General features: G+C 44.3%; 1 protein-coding gene across 1 annotated transcript in view; it reads right to left on the bottom strand.

The window, feature by feature from the left end:
- LOC130124360 (probable G-protein coupled receptor 158) overlaps window positions 1-21950 on the bottom strand; it is a 77358-nt gene that overhangs the window by 34520 nt on the left and 20888 nt on the right. The window contains exon 3 of the mRNA XM_056293818.1: window positions 5348-5450. Within this exon, the coding sequence (XP_056149793.1) occupies window positions 5348-5450 (103 nt within the window). The remainder of the gene's footprint in view (window positions 1-5347; window positions 5451-21950) is intronic.

Genomic DNA, 21950 nt, shown 5'->3' with positions numbered 1-21950 from the left:
TAGGGACGCCCAACCAAGCCAGAGGTAACATAGAGATTTGAACCAGCGAGCCCCGTGTTGGTAGGCAACGGAATAGACCGCTACGTACTGGTATCACTTTTTCACTGCCGACACTGATTCTGAGCAGGAATCTTTAAGTGTCAGCCGATACTGACTACTGATCCTGTCCATTACTTTTGCTTAACTGTGCATACTTAGAATATTAGTTTGGGGTCAATAGGCAAAATAATTGAGATAGAATCACTTTTTTCACCATCAAAGAAATCCGGTCTTCCATGTGCCAATAATGCAGTAAATCAGGACATTTTGTTTTTATTTATGACATGTCACTCGTAACTTTTCAAAGTGGATTTTAGACTTGGGTAAAACCTCTGACACCAATGCTCCAGTTTAGTCTGGTATCAGCGCAATATCTGATACCAGTTTTGGTATTAGTGCATCTCTAACGCATATTAGGTTAACTTGAGACTTAAATTGCTCATAGCTGGGAATGTAAGTGTGTGTCCTGCCATGGACTAGCACCCTGTCCAGAATATCTGACTGCATTGCACTCAAATCCAAATGGGATAGAGTCTAGCCCCCAGCAATCCTGACCCGACTGATGAGGTATAGAGAAAATGTAGACTAGAGGGTCTAAATTTACAAGAATTTGACTGAAAATGCCATTTGGCTTCCTGTCCATCAAAGAATTGATTTTAAAACTCTGCTCTTGGTTTATAAAGCACTGAATGGTTTGGGGGCAAAATACATTTCTGATCTACTGCTACACTGTGAACCATCCAGACTATTCAGATGGTCTGGGACAGGTCTGCTTTGTCCCCAGAGCCAAAACTAATCATGGAGAGACAGCTTTTAGTTTTTATGAACCACATATTTGGAACAAACTCCCAGAAAACTGCAGGTCTGCTGCATCTCTCAGTTATTTCAAATCTAGGCTGAAGACTTTTGTCTTTGCTGCTGCCTTTTATTCAATAAAGCTTGAAGTTTTGATTTTCATCTTGCACTGCACTGTAGTTTTTACTCTCTTCTTATTGGATCTTGAATTTTTTATTTATTGCCTTATGTTGCTTCTCTTGACTCCTTTTTGTATTTTGTGTGGAGCACTTTGAATTGCCTTGTTGCGGAGATGTGCTACATGGATAAATTTGCCTTGCCTTGGTCAGGGCCACAGATGGGAGTGTTGGCCCTTACGTGCATGTCTTTTGATGTCGTTTTAGCTACTATGCATCAAATTGCTGGAATAAACTTCCAGAAGATTTGAGACTTGCTCCGACGCTGACTTCTTTTAAATCCATATTAAAAACGTTCATGGTTACCATTGCTTTCTGCTCAACTGCAGCCCTTGCACTTTGACTTTTGCAAAGCTGTAAACCTTGCATTCCATTTTGATTTTATTCTTTTATTCTTTAATTTAAATGTCTTTTTATGAATTACTTTTAAATCCTTTTTATTACATGTTTTTTTATATGATGTGCATTGAGTCTAACTTGTGTATAAAATGTGCTACATAAACAAAGTTGGCTTGCCTTGCCTTTTCAAAGTTTTCTAAACCTGTTACAACTTAAAATTCAGGTGTGTTTAACCTCAGTAGTCACAAACGGTGACTACTGAGGTGAAATGGTGTTGATTTCATGTTTACCTGTCATTATCATTAAAGCTGTATCCATCCAATAAATCCCCAGATAAACAAAGACAAATAGTGAGGTGACAATTTTTAAACAAAGAACTCAAGTTTAATTATCAACCCATTATTTTATCAATTCACAAAAATTATTTAATTTGAAGATACCAACCCAGTAGTTTCACTAAAAAATGAACCCCCAAACTTGAACTCTTTCAAGGATGAGGATGTGCACATCCTTGATAGCCAAAGAGGCCATCAATGTGAAGAGGGACTGACCATCCCTGAACCAAGTGTGTGTGTGTGTGTGTGTGGGGGGGGGGCACGCTAAGAGTATGTATGTCACCATCTTGCATTGCTGTGATTGCAACTATTCCACAATCCTTTGTGAATAGTACACATGGCCATTCTAACTCTAGTCAATGGTCATGTCAACTTGCATATGAATCCGATCGCTGGTTTCGGTTGTTATGCCACTGTATTGTTTATAAGGGTGGGGATACCTGCAGTTAGCTGAGACTGAAGAGGCCACTTAGATGAGCGATGAAACGTTTCTCTCTCAATAAACGTTGTGTCCAGATGAACTGATCCAACTTTCTGTGATCTATTTTACATCCCCATTTGAGTTGTTTAGTGGATGCTGTTCTCCAGAGGCAGCACTTTGGGGCTAGCTCTGCTGCCTCACAGAGACGGGGTTTTGGGTGCTAGGAGGCTCAGTTTGGATGCGCTCTGTGTTTGCTTCTCTGGATACTGTAGAATGAATGTGAGGGAAAATGTGTTTGTCTGCCCTGTGCTGGACCGGCGCCCCGTTCATATCTGTCTGTCTTGTGCCAAATGGCTGCCTTGCACCCACCACCAGTCATGAATTGGATTAATCATGAATGGAGAAGAAATCTTATCCGAAGTTAGTCACAGTGAGTTAGCAGGTAAGGCTTCCATGTCTTGCCCAAGGTCACTTCAAAAGCCGCAATTTAACCTGAAACCGGATGGGAGGTTTCTCTAACTTCCATGCTACAAAGCTCAGCAAACACCCGATTTCCTTGCTTAGAGATTGGGTACTATGGACAAAGAGTTTTCATAGATAGATTACTTTTTCAGTCATCATATTATATTGTTGAGTTAAACACATTAAATCTGCTAGGGGTTCAGCTAACTACGCTCCATACACTATAAAACAGAAGGGAGACTTAAATTAACCTAAAATATAAATCCATTTAACCATCTAAAGGTTAATCAGTTAATGTATGCGTAGAAACAGCTTAGCTCATGCCAAAAATGGAACGTTAGAATTCATTCTACGTATCGCTGCTGTATTTTGAGTCATCTTTTAGTCTAAATGGCACAGTTTCATCCTCAGTTCATCCGCACCCTACCCTGCTCTTCTGGAAAATATTGCCTGATAAGCATATAATTCCTCTGCAAGTCTCAGAGCTCATACGGTATGCAAAGATCATGTGGGAGTTGCTCAGTTCGAAAAGAGAGGATGGCTGCATAAGAAAGTACAACTGGAACTATGAGAACAATTTAAGGGGTTTGGTGTGACTGACTGACTGGCTGGCAGACTGACTGACTTCTGATTGATTGATTGATTGATTGATTGATTGATTGATTGGTTGATTGATTGATTGATTGATTGGTTGGTTGGTTGGTTGGTTGATTGACTGACTGGCTGGTTGGCTGACTGACTGACTGATTGATTGATTAACTGATATATACTGGAAGTAAGAAAACCCAGTGTTGAATTTTCCTTCAGTTTTGCTATGGCAGTTCAAAATGGTACTCAGTTCTAATCACAAGTCAGAACTAATCCAATAACTATTTCCCCATAAAAGAAATGGCAGATGGGGCAGTGATGAGCTATTTTTAACTTCTTTGAATATATGAGCGCAAAAGACTCCTCTGTGCCAGTGAAAGCAGAGGGGTGCACTTGCATGTGTCCACAAAATTTGCATGAAAAGAAAACAGCATCAGCCGTAGGGCACCTTCAGAACACAAGACAATGGTTTTGCAATCATGGCCTTTCTGAAAGACAGTTTGCACCTTCCAAATGGGTGATATGATGGCGCGACGCATTGCCTGTGCATTGCAACTGGCCCTGACCAAAGAGGTGTGGATATGAAGAGAGAATGTGAGCATGCCCCTGTGGTCAATGTGTGAAGCTAGTCGGACGTCTTATCAAAAATGTGAAGACTTAGAAAACTTTGAGACGGCTGTGCAGTTGTCTCCATTTAATGCCTCCCTCAGTTTTTTTTTCTTCGATACCTGTCTATATTGCCTGTTGCTAGGGAACAAAGTGGAAGCTGTTTCATTTCTGGCCTGTTTTCAGAGGGGGTTTGAGGGAGAGGAAGTCAGGGTCTCCAGCCACAGCAATCCAGTTGAAGACGTGGCAGTTTTTAACGACAGGTCGGCGTGCGGTCTCAGAAATGAGTCTCTCCACAGGCTGAGCCACTGGACTCAAAGGCTAATCATGCTGCATTACAATAAGGCTCCATCTTGGATTATCATCCCCCTTGGGGTGCTGTACTGTCAAAGTCGGGGATTAAACTGCCATAGTGTTCTCATTATCTCCCACTGTCTGCTTTTCTGCCCGAGGAATACTGCAGCAGACCCAGTCGATGTGTCATGGACATTCAAATCACGCTAAAGATGATTGAGCACAAATCACTTGCATCTCTGTCGATGGCATTTCAGTGAAATCCTGTTTCAAATGAAACTGCACGAACAAAACCAAGTGATAGGAAGATATGAGGGAGAGGCAAAGACAGAACTACGATGGGGTGTACAAAAATATATATTCTGCTAATTTTCCGTCCAATGAGTATTACTATGTTAATTTAAGAAAAAATGCAAAATCTTTCACATTTTACAATAACATTTTTTTTTAGATGCACTCACTCACAGACATTTTGAAGGAATCCCACACCTTTCCCCCCTGCCCACTATAATGTCAGTGTGTGAGTTAGAAGACCAGTTCATGAGGCGCTTTGCATCAACAGGATGATGAGCAGATCAGCTAAAACCTTGAACTCCACTAAAAAAACAAACAAAAACAAGGGCTCCAAATTCTGTTTTTTTTGTGCACATTTACTTGAAATAGTTATCCTTTTTAAGTTTATGTTTACTGTTCCATATTCATCAAGGTTTATGTACCTAGAGATGAAGCTGCAGATGACAAGGACGTAAATACAGCCAGACGTCATGGAGGGGTGATCCTCGCTGTGATTGACTGTGAATAAACCTTTATTCAAGTTGATTCAAATGAGACACGTTCTCTGTCTACACAGTAGAGTTAGCAGTTCAGTGACTCAATTAGTCAGATGTTGCATGTGGCTAGCTTGACGCCTCCCACCAGAGTACCCACAAAAAAATCGTTATTTCTCATTGACTTCAAAAGGCACACACACTGTGTGTCTGTGACGTCAAGTAAAAACAAACAGGCAAAAAAAATTAAAAACTAAATGTTCTTTTTTTGCAGAGGTCCAATGTGAATGATTTTACATAAATGAATGGTCTTGTATATAGTGCTTATTAGGGCCTCTGTAACTCATTCAACAAAAGAGATATCAAATCAAACTGAAATTTGAATAAACTTGTGTTTGGCTGTCACTTTAGACAAGATTCAAGATTATAAATTCTAAATAAGTTTTAACTTTTTGGAGATTCAGTGGTTTGCTTTGACAGCCACCATCTGTACTTGGTCGTATTGCTGACAGACTTGTCACCTACTTGTCAAGCCGTTGAGCGCCACTCGGCTCGGGTGGTAGAAGCCTCTCCTGCACTGGCACTTGTACTTGTCCAACACGAATCCATGGCCGCCAATAGGAGTGCACTGGCAGGAGGGAATTAGCCAGATATTAACATAAAATAACAACATTATAACACAACACTCTTCAGATATAAACACAAGGATTGACTATATACAGGCAAAATAAGAGGTGATAAGGTGCAATGGTGCAGAGAATATATCAGAGATGCTGAAATAGATGTAAGCAGGTTACTTACATACATGTCTGAGGTAGATGGACATGGCAGAGCGTACCAGTATACGTAAAATGTACAGTACAGGTTGGATTTATTTGACAGTGTTAAGCACTCATTTGAATGTCAGCCCATATAATAATGTGTGTATAAATATTTACATTTCCATTGTTTGCTTTGCAATCAAGCTCTTTACAGCCAGTGCAATTGTTGCAGGCAAACTAAGTGTTTTCTTGAAATGGGAATTCAACAACAGGATGAAAGGGAATGGCAGACAAATATAATGATTATGTATGGAAATAGTTCATAGTCATTTTCATCAATAACTTTTTTCACAGTTGTGGGCCCAAAACATGCCTGATGTTTTCCTCGAGAAGAAACAAGCCATCTAATAAACCCATAAATAATTAGTTTTAGTTAAAAATGTTGACATGATCATGGTGAGTAAATAAATCCTAGACCCTTTTAGGGAGTTTGCCAACATCGACTGGTTAAAAACCATATAAATGATAAAACATGCCAGGCTGGTGTTGGTACTCTGTGATGTGAGCATAGCAGGATAAACATAGCTGCAGCTAATAACATCAATAATGGGTCTGTTTGATTGCATTGACAGACAGAGCCAACATTAACAATTGCCAGTAACACTGTAAATACTGATTCCTTAGCACAGCTAAATCAAGAGATGTATTCTGGTACTCTAGTCTGGTACTGTAAAATGTCAAATGTTTAATGATAGCAGTTGTGAAGTATTCTGCTTCTACTCTTTACTCATACTAGTTACTTACAACTGCTAATATTTTAACATCACAATTCATAAATAGAAGAGTGCACTCAGTAGAGTGCATATCCCTGCCAGGCGTAGCTCCCCTTCTCCGGTGCTCAGACGTAGGCAACAACCCAGCTGAGGAGTTAGCACTCAATTGTGGTATATAACAGGTTTTTCAGAGGTTTTTGTATCACTGCAACCACGAGAGGTTCCTGATCATACACTCATAAATGTGCACAAAAAATTATCAGGCTGACAGGCCCAGTAGTGTGTGAGATTAGCAGCGGACAGCGCCTTGCACACATGGACAGAAAAAACAGTGTTTTTCCTGTCATTATAAGACTTTTGCACAGCGCCTGTTGATTGAACGGGAAATATGAAAAAAAAACTGTTTTTAGTCTGCAGTACTCAAGCTAAAAAAAATCTAGCTAATAAAAATATTTTGTGCCTCTCAGTCTGTGGATGTGCAGCCTCCTAGGTGGACCCTCGCTCGAATACAACCAAGTCTAAGATGAAATTGCACTTTCCAAAAAGAATAGGTTTGCTATGTGACCATTTTGGGCACTGTCTAGTAGCTGTGCCTTCGCTAATGTTTCGAAAAAACACAGTAAGGTCAGCTCTGGTTTCAGACGAGAGAGAGAGAGAGAACATTGGTTGAGTGAGCTAGAGAGTGAATGAAGAGAGGGAGCTGCAGTAGCTAGGACACATGTTTTTCAAAGGTTTTGAATCACCACAAACACTAGAGTTTCTTGATCATACAGTCATGACTGTACACAAAAAATATTAGGCTGATAGGTCCAGACACACACGACCAAATCTACTGCCTGGTGGAGATAATTAATCTCGAAAGTAAACAACAGGTTTTTGAGGCACACATTTTAATTTTTCAATGATTAAGACATGTAGTAGTAGTAGTAGTAAGACATGTACTTTGAATGTAAATAAGGTGCCAGGGTGGATAAAAAAGCATCAAAATAGACCTTGTTTAGGAAAAAAAAATTACGGGGGAGGATCCCCTTCCCCCTAGATCCCCTTACAAAGGTCCAGGCTAAGCCCCAAATGTCCTCAAATCCTAGAAACGCCCCTGCATTATACCATTTGGTTTTAACTTAATGAACTTGCCTCAACCCTGTTACTGAGTCCACCAGAAACATCTTCCACTTCTTAATGAAAGTAGTCGCCCTAGTTATAAACACACTCGGCATCAGGGGAAATCACAGGGCTTTGCAGGGTTTTTACAGGGAGACTAATTAATATCTAAATTAAGAATTAAGGATTGTTTGCAGAATTTAATAATTGCAGCTTGCACTGGATAGGTGTGGGAGCCAAGCGGTCTTGCAGACCATCTGGAGCACTGTGTTTATATGCATGTGCAGGCGAGTGTCAGTCAGAGTGGGTAGGCAGGCAGACAGATTGACTCACAGACGGATGGACACACACACACACACACACACACATAACATGCAGTTTAGAAAATGCCAAAAATAGAAAATGAGTTTACATTGAATTTGATGGTGATGTTCATAAATATTGCATCTCTTTGCATGCTCAAAGGAGAAACAGGGTATTGCTTCGGGGATGTTGGATGTTCAGGGATGCTGAATTCCAACCATTGTTGTGGAAGACTGTTAAGACTGTTTTGACACTTCATCCTTTTGAAAGGACTGCAGTTTTGAACAGTTTTCTTTTATTTTTTCCTTGATAGCAGTTGAAACAAGGATAATGACAAAGTAAAATTAAGGTTGAGACCACGTCAAATTAAAATCCCAATGGCTGGGACAATATAACAAAGAATAGTTATTGTTATCAAAAGGAAACCCAAGGATACCCTGTAAAGAGGACTACCATTCACATAAAGAGTTTGCACACCAGATTTCACTGCTTGTGACAGTCTGTTCCCTTTTGTGAACGTTTTCTTCAAATCTAAAAAAAAAAAATGAAAAATCTCATTTCTGATGTTACAAAATTGGACAGATTTAACACCTTTTTTGACACTGAATGGAGGATTGACTTCAGTGAACAGAACAGTGTCTTTATATTTGCCCCCGACATTCTTCATTTATAGTGCTCTGAAGCACAAAACTCTTCATTTTAGCACTGTGGAGCAAAAAACGTATCGTCTTTTCCAAAATTAATTTAGCTGCTCGAGTGCTACGTTCTATACCTTCCCATGTGATACTGGAGCAGTTTATTTATTTTTTATTGAAGATGACAAGCAACCGCAAAGCTCCCATCTGGGAGGTGGTGGGCTGGAAGGGCTGTCGACATTATAAATGTGTGAGTGGAAGAGGAGACGGATGGCGAGAAGGAACAGATGAAGCATTTGACGTGTTGGTGCTGTGGAGAGTAAACTAGGAAAAGCAATGAGTGTTTCCACTGTTTTGATGAAAAAATGTAAGCCATTATCCCCTTGGAGACCTCGCCAATTATTCCTTTTCTCTCATTAGCCACTTAACTGAAAGAGTTTTGGATTCACTGCTCACAACTGAAGTGCTGGCAGGTGGGGTCCTGAAAGGTGTTTTGAGTTTTAAAGTAAAAACTGGTCAGGTAACAGACAGGAGTAAGCCAGGCAGGTATGACTAGGGATGGGCATTGTTGAGATTTTAATGGTACTGTCGAGTGGTTAGCGAGTCTTTTTGTAGGTTACAGTACTACTGCTCTTACCGATACTGCTTATGAAGCTGGTACTTTACTCTTATCAATTCTTTTTGTTATTTTTAAGAGAGAAAAAAACAAATTAACAGAATTAACATGGTGTGGTGGACACGTATTGGGGACAGAATTCAACCCAGGAACTAAGGGTTAAGTCATGGTTGCCCTGGCAGGTTAACGCAGGGTTAAGTTATGGTTGTCCAGCCAGTTTTCTGGTTATTCTTGCCACCTCCGCTCAGTCGAGCTGTGGGTTTTGTTTGTCTCGCTGATTTACCGTGGATTAAAGAAAGTTGCCTACACGGCTAAAGTGTGAACCTACGGTCTTCTCCGTTACTTCGGCTCTACACTGGTGACCCCGACGTCGGTTTTCGGATAAGTTTTCTGAAACCACACACATTATGGCTACGAACGCCGTTGCAATTAAACTGCCGGAGTTTTGGGAGTCTTCCGCGGCTACATGGTTCGCGCAGGCTGAGGCACAGTTCGCGCTCAGAGACATAACAGCAGACGAGACCAGGTACTACTACGTAGTGGCAGCGCTGGGGTGCGCTACGGCTTCCAGGATAAGCGGTTTCATAACCAACCCACCGGCCGATGGTAAATACGCCGCACTTAAACATCTCCTCCTTGAAACTTTTGAACTGTCAGCAACGGAGAGAGCACGTCGCCTCTTCGCAATTCAGGGCTTGGGAGATGGCAAACCATCGGAGCTAATGAGCAGGATGTTAAACCTACTGGGTCAAGAAAAGCCATGTTTCCTGTTTATGGAGCTGTTTCTGCGCAACATGCCGCCCCACGTCCAGACTGCGCTCGCTAACTCCACCATCACTGATCCCCGTGAGCTGGCAAAGGAGGCTGACCGATTCTTCGTCGCTACACAACGTTCCTCCCATGCCGAGGTGCTGGCTCCTACCTTCACTGGCCCCCCGCCGACATCGCGGGCGTGGCCCGACGGTGGCGCCACAGCGTCAGACTGCTACAAGCCCTCTGGACTCTGTATGTACCACGCTCGATTTGGTGCGAAAGCTAAACGGTGCCGTTCCCCCTGCAACTACAGGCCGACGGGAAACGAGAGGGCCAACACTCAGTAGTGGCCATGAGTGTTGGCGATACGAGCAGGCTACTCTTCATCCTCGACACCATCTCCGGTCGGCGATTTCTTTGTGACACGGGCGCACAGAGAAGCGTGCTCCCTGCTACTGACGTCGACATCATGGGCGGGGAGCGGGGCCCCCAGTTGGCGACGGCTGACGGCAGCCCTATCCACACCTACGGCGTGCGGTCTGTAGAACTGTGTTTTGGTGGACAACGTTTCACGTGGGAGTTCGTCATGGCCAATGTAACGCTTCCCCTCCTCGGAGCTGATTTTTTGTGCGCTTACGGTTTGCTAGTGGACATTCAGAACAGCCGTCTGGTCGATGCCTTAACCTTCTCCTCCTTCGCATGTACGCGGAGGGAAGCGGCCTATGCAGGTCTAGCCAACTCTCTCTCAGAGGCAGACAAGTTCACCCGCCTCCTCGCTGAGTTCCCTGACCTCACCCAGCCTACCTTCTCTGCACCCACCGCTAAGCATGGGGTGGAGCATCACATTGCTACGAAGGGGCCCCCGGTCTACGCCAGAGCCAGGCGTCTCGACCCCGCCAAACTCGCCATTGCCAAGTCTGAGTTCGAGCACCTGGAACGCATGGGGATCATCCGCCGCTCTGACAGCCCGTGGGCGTCCCCACTCCACATCGTCGCTAAGCCTGATGGAGGTTGGCGCCCATGCGGGGACTACCGCCGACTAAATGACGCCACCACGCCTGACCGCTATCCTGTCCCGCATATCCAGGACTTTTCTGCAAACCTGTCTGGCAAATGCGTCTTCTCAAAAGTCGACCTGGTCCATGGTTATCATCAAGTTCCCGTGCACCCCTCAGACATCCCCAAGACAGCGGTGACAACCCCATTCGGCCTATTTGAATTCCTACGAATGCCATTTGGACTCAAAAACGCGGCCCAGTCCTTTCAGCGGCTGATGGATTCAGTGCTCCGTGGCCTTGATTTCATCTTCGTCTATTTGGACGACATACTCATCGCCAGCGCCTCCGAGGAAGAACACCTGTCCCATCTTCATGCCCTCTTCACACGCCTCAGCCAGCATGGGCTGATCGTCAACCCGGCGAAGTGCCGGTTCGGGCTGACAGCCATTGATTTCCTCGGGCACCGCATCACTGGGGACGGGGCAGTCCCCCTGCCCTCAAAGGTGGAAGCGGTGGCGGCCTTTCCGCGCCCCCAAACAGCTCGTGCGCTCAGGGAGTTCATCGGGATGGTGACATTCTACCACCGCTTCATTCCTCGAGCCGCCTTTATCATCCGGCCACTGTACGAGGCGCTGAAAGGCATATCCCCCAACCAGGCGGTCGACTGGACAGCAGAGCGGGACCGTGCGTTCACCGAGACTAAAGCTGCGCTCTCCCAGGCTACCCTGCTAGCGCATCCTTCACCTACAGCGCCTATTTCCATAACCACGGATGCATCGGACTATGCTGTTGGTGCGGTTCACGAACAGTGGGTGGGGGGGGCTTGGCAGCCTTTGGCCTTTTTCAGTCGCCAGCTTACACCCCGAGAGCGCAAGTATAGTACTTTTGACAGGGAACTCCTCGGTCTCTGGCTCGCCGTCCGGCATTTCCGTTTCCTGCTAGAGGGCCGCGAGTTTACTGCATACGTGGACCACAAGCCCCTCACGTTTGCCATGTCCAAGACGGCCGAGCCATGGTCCGCTCGCCAGCAGCGACAACTCTCCTACATTTCGGAATTCACTACCGACATCCAGCACGTCGCTGGTAAGTCTAACCAGGTAGCTGACTGCCTGTCTAGGGCAGTGATTGGAGCGGTCCACCTAGGCCTTGACTATGCACAGATGGCTGCGGACCAGGCCACGGACCCGAGCATCCTCCGTCTCCGGGCCTCCGACACGGGGCTCCGCCTGCAGGACGTTCCTTTCAGCGACACAGGTGTCACCCTCCTGTGTGACGTCTCCACAGGACAGCCCAGGCCCATCGTCCCGCACAGCTGGAGACGCCCCGTATTTGAAGCTGTGCACGGCCTCTCTCATCCAGGCGGTAAGCCATCCGTGCGCCTGACCTCTGCTAAGTTTGTGTGGGAGGGACTTAAGAGAGACGTGAAAGCGTGGGCCGACTCGTGTGTTGCCTGTCAGCGGGCTAAGATACACCGCCACATTAAGGCGCCCCTGGAACGCTTCGCAGTGCCGGAGAGACGATTTGACCATGTCCACGTCGACCTGGTTGGTCCCCTACCCCCCTCCCATGGGTTCACCTACCTCTTCACTGTGGTGGACAGGACTACGCGCTGGCCTGAAGCTGTTCCCCTGGCATCCACGACGTCTGCTGATGTGGCCCGGGCTTTTATTGGGTCGTGGGTCTCACGTTTCGGTACGCCTTCCGACCTTTCATCTGACCGTGGGCCACAGTTTACCTCAGAGCTATGGAATGCTGTGGGTGAGGCTCTGGGCGTCAAGCTTCATCGCACTACCGCCTACCACCCTCAGGCGAACGGCCTATGTGAGCGCTTCCACCGGTCCATGAAGGCTGCGCTTCGGGCTACTCTCAAGGACTGCAACTGGGTTGACAAGCTCCCATGGGTCATGCTGGGCCTGCGGACCGCCCCGAAGGAAGACCTACAAGCCTCCTCTGCGGAGCTGGTGTACGGCACGCCGCTGCGAGTCCCAGGCGATTTCATGCCCAATGCAACGCGTCCCTGGTCAGCTGTGGACCAACGAGCCTCCTTGCTGGACGGGGTCAGAGCTTTCACACCCGTCCCTACCGCCCAACACGGCGCTCCAGTGTCCCAGGTGCCCCCAGGTCTGCAGTCAGCGGACTACGTGTTCATCCGTCACGACGCACACCGCCCCCCTCTGCAACCCCCTTATGACGGCCCCTTCCGCGTCCTGGAACGGGGAACTAAGCACCTGGTGGTGGATTTTGGGGGCACGGCCGAGCATGTTTCAGTGGACCGAGTTAAACCCGCACACCTGGACTTGACGCAGCCATTGGAGTTAGCCCAACCTCCTCGTCGCGGTCGTCCCCCGGCTCCGCCTCCTCCCCCCGTGGAGGCCCGAGCTGCCTCTTCTGCTCCTCAGGCCGACCTCCACAGGCCCGCGTCAATGCCTCCCACAGACACTCCGGCCCCTGTTATCCGGAGCCGCCGCGGACGGCCTGTCGTCCACCCGCGCCTGCCTGACTTCGATTACTAGGGCGAATTCTGGGGGGGCTCATGTGGTGGACACGTATTGGGGACAGAATTCAACCCAGGAACTAAGGGTTAAGTCATGGTTGCCCTGGCAGGTTAACGCAGGGTTAAGTTATGGTTGTCCAGCCAGTTTTCTGGTTATTCTTGCCACCTCCGCTCAGTCGAGCTGTGGGTTTTGTTTGTCTCGCTGATTTACCGTGGATTAAAGAAAGTTGCCTACACGGCTAAAGTGTGAACCTACGGTCTTCTCCGTTACTTCGGCTCTACAATGGCTTTATTTTCTCATGTCTGGACAGATAATGTAATTACCTCCGTGTGGGCTCCAGGCTGCTAGCATACATAACATACCTGAGGTGGCTGGGCCAACGAGAGATGAGCTACGATGCATTTCTCTGCCTGTATTTGTTGTACTTTTGCTAGACGTTTCAAAAGACTACTTATGTTACCGCCCTGACATGCAAAAGACTTGTTGCACTTGTGGCAACGAGCATCGTCAGCATCGACTCTAGTGAAGTATAACCAGACTGTTGATCGTTTAATTCTCTCTCCGCCATTGTCACTAGGAGCAGGCTCTTTGTGTGTGTGTGTGTGTGTGTGTGTGTGTGTGTGTGTGTGTGTGTGTGTGTGTGTGTGCGCGCGCGCGCGCATCTGACGTATCCGTTTCCGACGTATCTCTGGTTTGGGAATAGCGAAAATGCATCATAGACGAATGTCTTAAACTTATCGCAAATTAGAAAAGGGTGCGAGACAACGTTTATGTAGCCTAAATAAATAAGAAATTTATTTCTCCAGTACCGATAGCAGAACTGTTAACGTCAGAGCTTATCAATACTGTAGTGAATTCGAGGGGCAGTCTGGGAACTGCCACAGCCGGGACGTGAACCCGGGTGTCGCGCACCACGGGCGACTACACTAACCAGTCGACTAAAGGGTCCAACCCGTTTGCCAAGGGCTAGCGAGTCTACTTATCCGTGGTCGTTACACTATTCCCCTACCTCAGGAAGCGCGAGGGCTTCAGCATATCAACTCCCTATCGCCTCTGGACGCATGCGCTTCTGATGGCCGCAAGGTCTCACCATCCCACTTCTGACACCAATGTAGCGAATTCGGGGGAACCGCCGCAGCCGCAACGCAAACCTAAATCTTCCGCACCACGGGCGACAACGTTAACCAGTCGACTAAAGGGTCCGACCCGTTAGCCAAGGGCTAGAGAGTCTATTTATCCGTGCGCGTTACAATACTGCGGTCTTTAATAATTTAGCACCGGTGCCCGTTTAATACCGGGTTTCGGTACACATCCCTAGGTATGACAGCCCTGTTTTAACCAGAAATGCTGAATTCTGACCTAATTACTCTGCCTATTGCCCTACCAATCACAAAGCTATAGCTATTATATACGTACATATTTACATACATAATAGCTGTAGGAATATATTTCAATGCAAAGATCACGCAAATTTTAGCAATCTTATTTCAATGTTGCAAAGCACAAAATGTCCCTTTTAGCTGTATTTCCATCATTTGGGTCCAATACAGTAAATCCCCACATCCCTGAACGATTTTCACCTCAACGGACAGAAAATAACTTGATGCTATTGAGAAAATGTTTTTTTTCTTCAAAACTTGCGGTTTGAATTTACCATTGTGTAATCAATACACCACACCTCACGTTCACACATTTGAATGGAAATCCAAAAGTGGACTGAGCCTCGGGTAAAGGAAGCTGCCTTTAACCTGCTGCAATTAAAGCAAAATAAAGCAAGGGGAATGGATTTGAGTTCCAGCCCATATTTACTGATTCTCTCGCTGAAAGCCAAGAGGAATCTGGGTCCTGGCCAGTATGCCTCCAATCCCCTGACAAGAGGAGCAGGTGGTGGGGAAACCGTCTCCCCGCGGGGACAGGAAGTCAGAAAATTTCAACATCTGCAGGGCACACAGGCAAAAAGGTGACAGGCAGGGGGTTAGACACACACAGGGGGTTAGACACACTCACAAGCACACACGCACATACACAGCCATACACCGTTAGCATTTAAACTTTGTTTTGTGCTTTCTTCAAGAGGAAGGAGAGACTCATTTAAATAAGATATACCCAGAGACATTAAGGCGGGCGAGGATGAAAAACTATGCTTATTCTGGGCCTTTATTGGACCCCGTGCATTCGACTTGTTGCTTTTGTCAAGCCTGTCTGTGCCACTGTATGAAGATGCAATTTTTCCAAAAGGATTTTTTTACTTTAGAGTAAGTATAGATTGAGATGAAATAACTCTGCCCCATGTCTGGCAGACTACGCTGAGATATAAATTCAGTGTACCACAGCCCTTCGTGTGTTATTGAGGGTACATACTGTATGTTTAGCTTTAAACTTCTATTAGTTTAAAGGTCATATGTGTTAATGAGTATTATTATTTATGGGCTGTGACATGAAACATTTTGACAGGTGTCCGTGATGCACATATAATTCAGGAAAAGACAGATACATGCTCATACGACAACTATATATTACTTACCCACCCCCACCCACACACACACTAAAGTAAGTCCTCAGTGAGAAAGTTGTCATGACACATAGGCACCCATTCACACACACTCACAAATATGATTCGCAAAATTCAGTGTAGTGTGACTGCATCCGCAACACTAACTGGTACGAGGGGCACGGACAGGAACAGAGATAAGACCACAGCGCTTGACAGCATCATACAAAAGTGATGTCCCTTTTTACTAATGGCATGCTGGTTCAGAGAAACCTATGCTTGTTGCACATGAGAATGACACGGGGACAACAGAAGCAAGAGGCTTTTAACTGTGAATGTATTTGGTTAGCATGTCTGTCTGCTGCTGATTCGTATACACGGTGTTCCAGATGACGCATCGGCAGGGCCGCCCCGCATGTGTGTGTAGCAAAATTACACACACACACGCAAGATTCAAGATTCAAGAACTTTATTGTCATTGTGCCAAGCACAACGAAATTGCAGCGTTGTCAGGCTCAAAATGGTGCATACATAAAAGAGAATAAATATAAAATATCTGCAATAAAAAGTAAATGTAAATGGCCTGCATTCTATATAGCGCTTTTCTAGTCCACGACCACTCAAAAGTGCTTTTTTTTAAAGTACAGAGTCTAAACAATATAAGCGCAAAATATAAGTAGTATAAGGTATAAAATACAATACAGTTAATGATAAAATACAACTTACGAGGTGCCAAAACATCCTCCAGTAAAGGTGCGGTGGACAGACATGAAGTGGCTTAAAGTGACATGTGAGTAAATGTTGTAAATATAGCTCGTGCCCAGTGGTGGCAGCCCATCAGTCTCGTCGGACTGAGGAGACGTCTGGGTTCATTAGTGCCACAGCTTTCAATACACACACAAACACATACACATTCGACATCTGTGACTAGCAGATAAAAAATTGGTGACTGGAAGAAAACAGAAGTAACAAAAAAATAACATGTGCACTCACAAACACATGCACAGACAGGCACAAACAAACAAACACACACATACACTACCGTTCAAAAGTTTGGGATCACCCAAACTATTTTGTGTTTTCCATGAAAAGTCACACTTATTCACCACCATATGTTGTGAAATGAATAGAAAATAGAGTCAAGACATTGACAAGGTTAGAAATAATGATTTGTATTTGAAATAAGATTTTTTTTACATCAAACTTTGCTTTCGTCAAAGAATCCTCCATTTGCAGCAATTACAGCATTGCAGACCTTTGGCATTCTAGCTGTTAATTTGTTGAGGTAATCTGGAGAAATTGCACCCCACGCTTCCAGAAGCAGCTCCCACAAGTTGGATTGGTTGGATGGGCACTTCTTTGAGCAGATTGAGTTTCTGGAGCATCACATTTGTGGGGTCAATTAAACGCTCAAAATGGCCAGAAAAAGAGAACTTTCATCTGAAACTCAACAGTCTATTCTTGTTCTTAGAAATGAAGGCTATTCCATGCGAGAAATTGCTAAGAAATTGAAGATTTCCTACACCGGTGTGTACTACTCCCTTCAGAGGACAGCACAAACAGGCTCTAACCAGAGTAGAAAAAGAAGTGGGAGGCCGCGTTGCACAACTGAGCAAGAAGATAAGTACATTAGAGTCTCTAGTTTGAGAAACAGACGCCTCACAGGTCCCCAACTGGCATCTTCATTAAATAGTACCTGTTAGAGCCTGTTTGTGCTGTCCTCTGAAGGGAGTAGTACACACCGGTGTAGGAAATCTTCAATTTCTTAGCAATTTCTCGCATGGAATAGCCTTCATTTCTAAGAACAAGAATAGACTGTCGAGTTTCAGATGAAAGTTCTCTTTTTCTGGCCATTTTGAGTGTTTAATTGACCCCACAAATGTGATGCTCCAGAAACTCAATCTGCTCAAAGAAGTGCCCATCCAACCAATCCAACTTGTGGGAGCTGCTTCTGGAAGCGTGGGGTGCAATTTCTCCAGATTACCTCAACAAATTAACAGCTAGAATGCCAAAGGTCTGCAATGCTGTAATTGCTGCAAATGGAGGATTCTTTGACGAAAGCAAAGTTTGATGTAAAAAAAATCTTATTTCAAATACAAATCATTATTTCTAACCTTGTCAATGTCTTGACTCTATTTTCTATTCATTTCACAATATTTGGTGGTGAATAAGTGTGACTTTTCATGGAAAACACGAAATTGTTTGGGTGATCCCAAACTTTTGAACGGTAGTGTATATACACAGATACGCTCAGACGGACCTACAGGCACCAAGATAAAAGATGCCAAGGCCAGCCTCTTTTCTCAGCAGTAGCTGAAAGGGCTATGAATGACTCGTTTGAAATGTCTAAGTTTGATGGATCACCTTCATCAGAGCGCAGACCCCAAAGAGAAAAAGCAATTTGTAAAACACCTTTCACTTCGGATTCAATGGAGCTTTTTGATTTTGCTTTTTTTAACAGTGCATTTCAGACACGTTTGTGAATGAGGGCTGCATTGTGAATAACACGTGAAGGGCAGGTGGACATTTTAAGGTCAGTCTGGAGTGGAGAAGGTGGGTTACATCACCGCAAAACCGGGACAGGAGCATCACCTTCCCTCAGCCCCCATGCATAGTGAATACCGTACTACCGTGCACGTGCACAGTAGTACGGTATTCAATTGCTGCACTGCAGTTTTACAAGTATTTTCTGAAGCTTGAAATTTAGTTTAAGTTTAATTAGCTTTATTATTTATTTATTATTATTTATTATTATTTATTATTAAATTACTTTATGGCAACATGGCAACAATTTTGTTCCTACCATAATTAGGTCCTACTAAAGTCTTCCAATCACCCCATTTGTGTGGGATATCTAAATGGTTGTGGCAGTGGAACCACCACAATGGAAACATGCATCTCACAAATAGCATGAGTAAAGTCATCCAAAGTGGCAGTGGAACCACCACAATGGAAACATGCATCTCACAAATAGCATGAGTAAAGTCATCCAAAGTGTAAGTTGCAACATTGTGCTAAAGGATTAATCTAGCCGGAAGCCAAAAGGGAATAATGTTTACGATCCTTTATTTTACCAAAAGAACTGTCATACTGCCAATGCAACCTGCTTCAACATATCTAGACTGTAATTTTACAATAAACATGTTAACAAGACACCAAAAGACAGCAAAAGTTATTGAAAAGGCTGGAAAGAGAGAGAAAGAGAAGGCCTTAGAGAGAGAGCGAGAGAGCGAGAGAGATAGATAGATAGATAGATAGATAGATAGATAGATAGATAGATAGATAGATAGATAGATAGATAGATAGATAGATAGATAGATAGATAGATAGATAGATAGATAGATAGATAGATAGATAGATAGATAGATAGACAGATAGACAGACAGATAGACAGATAGATAGATAGATAGATAGATAGATAGATAGATAGATAGATAGATAGATAGATAGATAGATAGATAGATAGATAGATAGATAGATAGATAGATAGATAGATAGATAGATAGATAGATAGATAGATAGATAGATAGATAGATAGATAGATAGATAGATAGATAGATAGATAGATAGATATCTAGATAGATAGATAGACAGCACTCTCCATTCTGCTGAAATCTATAAATACACTGAAAGCATTAAACCCTAAAAGCATTATGATCACAATGTCCCTCGGGTGTACAGCCTGCCTCCTGTCTCGCAAGACTACAACGGCAGACATATCGGATGTCTGTTGTAGAAGAAAATAGTTTTAAGACTGTCTGGAATTTCTACATCATTTTTTTAAAATTTCCCTTCTACATGAGCTCAGTCAAGAAAGCGACCTGGTGGCGTCCGGGTGGCAGAGCCGTCTATTCCATTGCCTACCAACAAGGGGATCGCTGGTTCGAATCCCCGTGTTACCTCCGGCTTGGTCAGGCGTCCCTACAGACACAATTGGTCGTATCTTGCAGGTGGGAAGCCGGATGGGGGTATGTGTCCTGGTTGCTGCATTAGCACCTCCTATGGTCGGTCGGGGCGCTTGTTGGGAGGGGGCGTGATCCTCCCACGTGCCACGTCCCCCTGGTGAATCCTCCATAAAACTCCTCACCGTCGGGTGAAAAGCAGCGGCTGGCGACTCCACGTGTATCGGAGGAGGCAGGTGGTAGTCTGCAGCCCTCCCCGGATCGGCAGAGGGGGTGTAGCAGCCAGCGACCAGGATGGCTCAGAAGAGTGGGGTAGTTGGCCAAATTCAATTAGGGAGAAAAGGAAGGGAGGAGAAAGCTACCTGAGGGAACAGTGGTGGAAGACTATAAAAAGAGATCCCAGATACGACAGTCAGTTTCCTCTCTGCTCTTCGTCAACAGAAATCGTGAAAATGGACACCACTTTTACTCATAAAAAACAGACATGACCAACCAAAAAGGATGTCCTTTAGACACCATATGTCTGTGTTCAGCACAGATTTCAAACTCATTCTAATAGTTTTTTTCACCAGGATTGTCTTCTACCAAAATTACAATAGGTTTTCCTTTTACTTCTTATCCATCACTTTTGTCCCCTCACACTCATCTGAATGGGAAAGGACAGATGTTAGTGCCTGCTTTCAGGAAGACCTTTTACATTGGAGACTCTCCTGCAGACTCACCTATGAAAATGATGAGCCAACAATAATCAAGAAATAATAAAGAGACTCACTCATATGGAAAGTGATGCAGGTAAATTTAGCAATAAAGAACAAGTTGATTATTAGAGAAACTTTGTTGATAGCTCAAAAGGAAAACACTACAGACACATAAAAACACCAGGACACAGACCATAAAAATCCATAAAACAAATAAAACATAGCATTTCACAGAGACATTGATAATAATTGCTCGGAAAGGAAAACCAGTGAAATGCAAACATTTATCGTTAGTCATTAAATAACCTGACCACAAAAGACTTATTAAAATTGTCTGTGGAACATCTGGGCATTATCAACCAGTCACTAACTGCACTTCTGAGGCTATTCAAAGAATCGTACAGAGGGTAACTGTCCTGTTATCCATCATCTTTAAATCTGTGGTCTCTAATCACCTCTAACGGATCCAGATTCAGACAAGTTTTACAGCTGCTATTTTAACTAGTTGGCTGATGCTGTTGCTGTCATCAACTTCAATGTTTCTGCCCCAACAGACAACAGCATGAAAGGTACACTAGCTTAAATACTTGGATAAAAAGGTTCAGGATTTTCTTGCTTACCTCAAATTATTTTGGCTTCCCAAAGAAGAATGACCTGTTAAGTGTTCTTCTTCCAGCTTAGATCCTTATCCATACTCAGGTATGGATCTTTATTTTTGTAATTATATATATACAGTGGTGTGAAAAAGTGTTTGCCCCCATCCTGATTTCTTATTTTTTTGCATGTTTGTCACACTTAAATGTTTCAGATCATCAAACAAATTTAAATATTAGACAAAGATAACACAAGTAAACACAAAACGCAGTTTTTAAATGAAGGTTTTTATTATTAAGGGAAAAGAAAAATCCAAACCTACATGGCCCTGTGTGAAAAAGTGATTGCCCCCCCCCCTGTTAAAACATAAATTAAGTGTGGTTTATCACATCTTTGGAAAGCTGAGTTCAATTTCTCTAGCCATACCCAGGCCTGATTACTGCCACACCTCTTCTCAATCAAGAAATCACTTAAATAGGACCTGCCTGACAAAGTGAAGTAGACCAAAAGATCCTCAAAAGCTAGATATCATGCTGCGATCCAAAGAAATTCAGGAACAAATGAGAAACAAAGTAATTGAAATCTATCAGTCTGGAAAAGGTTATAAAGCCATTTCTAAAGCTTTGGGACTCCAGCGAACCACAGTGAGAGCCATTATCCATAAATGGTGAAAACATGGAACAGTGGTGAACCTTCCCAGGAGTGGCCCGCCGACAAAATTACCCCAAGAGCGCAGCGACGACTCATCCAAGAGGCCACAAAAGACCCCACAACAACATCCAAAGAACTGCAGGCCTCACTTGCCTTAGTTAAGGTCAGTGTTCATGACTCCACCATAAGAAAGAGACTGGGCAAAAATGGCCTGCATGGCAGAGTTCCAAGACGAAAACCACTGCTGAGCAAAAAGAACATAAAGGCTCATCTCAGTTTTGATGATCCCGAGACTTTTGGGAAAATACTCTGTGGACTGACAAGACAAAAGTTTAACTTTTTGGAAGGTGTGTGTCC

This window comes from Lampris incognitus, chromosome 14 (assembly GCF_029633865.1).
Source record: "Lampris incognitus isolate fLamInc1 chromosome 14, fLamInc1.hap2, whole genome shotgun sequence".
In the NCBI taxonomy this organism is placed as follows: domain Eukaryota; kingdom Metazoa; phylum Chordata; class Actinopteri; order Lampriformes; family Lampridae; genus Lampris; species Lampris incognitus.
Note: the sequence above shows the minus strand (reverse complement) of the source record. Positions and strands in the feature narration are given on the sequence as shown.